The 4240-nt window shown below is 54.5% G+C and overlaps 1 protein-coding gene across 1 annotated transcript in view; it reads left to right on the forward strand.

Moving 5' to 3' along the window:
• Window positions 1-4027: 4027 nt before the first annotated feature.
• Window positions 4028-4240, forward strand: part of LOC105235068 (leukocyte receptor cluster member 9) — a 3145-nt gene continuing 2932 nt past the window's right edge. The window contains exon 1 of the mRNA XM_034638102.1: window positions 4028-4237. Coding sequence (XP_034493993.1) covers window positions 4028-4237 — 210 coding nt within the window. The remainder of the gene's footprint in view (window positions 4238-4240) is intronic.

The following is a 4240-nucleotide window of genomic DNA, read 5'->3' on the forward strand; positions in this document are numbered from 1 at the left end:
CGTTCATCAGGAAGCTCTCCAAAGCGGGGTCAGAGCTGCCCCCGGAGACTACCTCCACCCTCCCGCGCACTCAGGGATCGTGTCTGTTTCGTTCTCTCTCTTCTCCCTCTGTCTCTCTCTGTCTCTCTCCCTCCCTCTCCCTTCCTCTCTCCTGTCCTCCCTCTACACACACACACACTGTCTCTCCTCCAACTGCGGCAATCTGGAAGAAATTACCCTTCTAAACAGCCAGACTGCCCCAGCTTCAGGAAATTCCAAGCTGGGCAGGGGGAGGGGCCGGGCTGGGGGGCGCGCCCTGGCCATCCCCCACCCCTTCTGCGTGTCCTCTGTGCACACCCAGTCCAGGCCATGTCCCGCCCCCACACTCTGCCCGGAGGCCTCAGCTTCTCCACCGCTGCTTTCGAGTCCTTTAAATCCTAGAGGCAAACTTTTGGGGGATAAGGAAGGCTGGGAGGGGCCTGTGCCTTAACCCTCTCTGCCCCAGACGGGCTGAGCTGGCCTGGACGGTGACTCCGCGGCCCGTTTGGGTTCCTACCATGGCCCCCGAGAGGGGCTGACACTTCGGTCCCCGGTGCAGGTAAAGAAGGGACCTGGTGCTAGGGCCTGCCAGGGGTGGGGCTCGGACTCCTGGGTCTGAGGCCTGGACCGCAGGGCCTGAGAGAGGGGGGCTTGGGACCTCTGACTCCTGGGTCTGAGGAGTAAGAAAGGTAGGAGGCAGGACTCCTGGGACCTGAGAGAGGAGGGGTCCTGAGGAGGCGGCACTGCGGACCCGGACGCCTGGGTCCTGGACCCCTCTCCAGGTTCCGCAGGACACTTCCTTTGCCAGGTGAGAACCGCCTGGAGGAAAAAGGAAGAAGGCACGGGCCTGGGCCTCGGAGGCGGGCTCCGAACCAAGGAGAGGGGGGTCCCCCAGCCTGAGCCTGAGAGCGCGCCTGCCCCGCTCAGCGAGCACCAAGAGGTAAGGGCAGCAGGGAGCCGGGCCCTCGGGGTCCCGGGTCAGGTCCGGGGAGGGACGCGGGACACACGGGCAAAGGGACCGCGGACGCTCAAGTCGGGGCGGCAGCCACGTGGCCCGAGGAAGCGCGGCGAGCCCACGGGCCGGGGGTCTCCCACTCCCGGGCCCGCCCCGCCCAGCTCGCCGCCTCCCTCAGAGCCGGGAACCGGTCGGGCCGGGTGTGGAGCTGGCGGTGATTTCCGTCTTGGCGGGGCTGGGGACGAAGAGGACAGAGGTGAACCAGCTGTGCCCCCCACTCCAGCAGCTGGGGCGGCGGGCCTGCTGGGGCGGAGGAGGGCGGGAGCAGGGCGGCTCCGCCGAGTCGCTAGTCGCGGGGTCCCACCCTCGCTCCTGCACGCTATGCCTCTTTCGCGTTTGTCACAAACAACAGCCCCTCTGTAGGAGCCCTGGCCGGCTGACGGAGTTTTTTCCTAGCATGACCTCATTGCATCAAGCGCCCAGCTCTGCTAGAGGGAGGTTAGAATACCTTCTAGTTAAGAGGACCCTGAGGTTCCAGGCTCCGAGAAGTGGACTGACTTGCCCGAGGCCCTCGCAGCTAGCAAGAGGCCGCACTCAGAAACGATTTCTAGCTTATTATTCTCTGTCTGGAATGGAAAAAAGGAAAGAAACGCAAACAAACATGGTCGGGGGTGTAGGAAATCCCTGGCCTTTATAGCATATCCAAACCTTGTTTCCATGGGGATGCACACCCTCCCACCCCGTCCAAGGGGGGCTGTGAACAATGGGAGATCATCTTTAGGCTCTCATCAGGCTCAGCCTCTGCCTGGTTTCCAAATCCAGCCCCCAACATTTGTTGCTGTGTGACCCAGGACAACTTACTCCACCTCTCTGTGCCTCAGCCACCACCTCTGTACAACTCACTGAGTTGTTCTGAGGACTGAGTTTGTATATTTGAGTAACGCACTTAGGTCCCCTACCTGGCCCAGGATACGTGCTTAGGAAATAGCACATCAACATCGTGAATATACTTCACAAGGACCCCCAGCAAACAGGCACTCTGACTTCCGTTTTTCAGTGGACTAAACTGTGGTTTAAGGTTGAGGAAGTGAGTTCAGGGTCCCACAGAAAGGAAATGGTAGGTGTGTTTGGCCAGGCGCTGGAAATGGCAGTGGCGTTGCTTGGTAGGGCAATAGAAGGATGGGATGAGGGACAAACTAGGGCATGGACAGGGGAAGAGCCAGTGGCGGAGAGCTGTCCAGGGAGGGGTCAGTTCAAGAGGCAACAGGCAGTGGAAGTGGTAAGTCTGGGTTCTGGAGTCCCGCAGAGCTGGCTTTGTGACCCTGGGCAAGTTACATACCTTCTCTGAGTGTGTCCTTCTCTGGGACATGGGAGACTGATCTCAGGTGGCCACTGGGCATTTTATTGAACTTTTGCTGTGTCCTGGGTACCGCCAAGACTTCACTGGCAACGTCCCGCCCATCTTGCAAAGAGACTATGAAGTGGTTTAGGAACATGTTATCTTCCTATGTTCCATTTTTGAGCAGAGGAAATGAGGTCAAAAAGGTTAAGCAGCTTGCCCAAAGCCACACACACACACACACACACACACACACACACACACACACACACAGCCAGCTGGAAACCTAGCCATTTGGCTGAGTAAGGCCAGACACTGCTAGCACGGGGAGAGGGTTTTTTGTTTTTGTTTTTTAATTTCAAACTGTGGATTGAGATTTATTAATGAGTAGAGGTAAGCATTAAACAAATAAAACAAAATAGATTAGAATTGAGACTATCTGAGTGCCTAGCATGTTGTAAGTCTTGTTTCATGAAATGTTTGTTTCCCTTAGGGGAGGTGGGGAGGAGAGGTGATTGCGTGTCATGTTGCAATTAAAATACGTTTATTCATCTAGGCTGAGGTCAGAGAAGTTCGAGAAACACTACAGAGGTGGTAAATCAAGACTGGTTTTCCCAGAGAAATAAATGTAAAGTGTGTGTGTGTGTGTGTGTGTGTGTGTGTGTGTGTGTGTGTGTTGGGATAGGGTAAAGGGTGATCCTCAGAACACATCCAACTATCTACTTTAAATCCTCTTAACTTTAATTTTTCTCTGCATTACCAGTGATATTTCCCAGGGTGCTACTTACTGAAGGAATAGTGCTGGATGTTTTGACTTCTTCATAGGATTTTATCAGATCTTCTACAGTTATTTGAGGACACATCCTCCCCCCGCCCCAGCACTGGCACTACTAATTAGCTGGCACTCTTACACAGTTTTCTTTAATTGAGATTTTCTATGTGCCCTGCAAGGAAGGTGGTGTTATTTTAACCATTTTACAGAGAGGAAACAGACATAGAGAAATCACATAATTTATCCCAATCATACAGCTGGCATAGGGTGCGGCTTCGAGTCAAACAGTTTTTTTTATTATTATTATGATAACAGTGACTGTTAGAAGTACAAAGTCATCAAAGTCCTTCCCAGAAGTTCCATAAAAACAGCCAAGTTCCAGGATATAGGCAAAGGTCGGCAATTTACCGTATTTACCGTAGAATCCAGGGCAGCGAAGAGGCAATAGAGCACCGAGTTTATGGTGTACAAACTGCCTGTTTCAAATTTATGCCATTCTTGCTATTTTTAGAGAAATTTGCAAAAATGTAAGACATTATATTGTCTCTTTCAAAATCAAATAACTCGAATTATAAACTGCTGTGCAAGTATACAGATTCCCAGACCCACCCTGCACCTGAATTTGAGTTTTTAGGCAGACCTGCATTATGACTTTTTGGTGCCTAGGCAAAGCTTTCATGCATACATATTTTATTTATTTATAGTTTATAACTGTGTTGGTGTAAAGACAGATATCCACACATTTTAAAATAAGTTAAAACATTGTAACATTTTCTTGGGCTTCTAGAAGTGTGGTGCGCCCTAGGCACTGTGCCTGGGGCACTTGCTAGACAAAGTTGGGAGAGCATCCTCTGAACCCCTGCCTAGGCCCAGGGTGGGGACGCGGGCCGGGTCGCTCCCTCCCGCGGAGGCTGCGCTGACTCATCCCCCCCACCCCCCGCAGATGCCGGTGCTGAAGCAGCTGGGCCCCGCGCAGCCCAAGAAGCGGCCTGAGCGCGGCGCCCTGTCCATCTCCGCGCCGCTCGGCGACTTCCGGCACACGCTGCACGTGGGGCGCGGCGGCGACGCCTTCGGGGACACTTCGTTCCTGAGCCGTCACGGCGGCGGGCCGCCCCCCGAGCCCCGGGCGCCGCCCGCCGGGGCCCCGCGCTCGGCG

This window comes from Ailuropoda melanoleuca, chromosome 12 (assembly GCF_002007445.2).
Source record: "Ailuropoda melanoleuca isolate Jingjing chromosome 12, ASM200744v2, whole genome shotgun sequence".
NCBI classification, from domain to species: domain Eukaryota; kingdom Metazoa; phylum Chordata; class Mammalia; order Carnivora; family Ursidae; genus Ailuropoda; species Ailuropoda melanoleuca.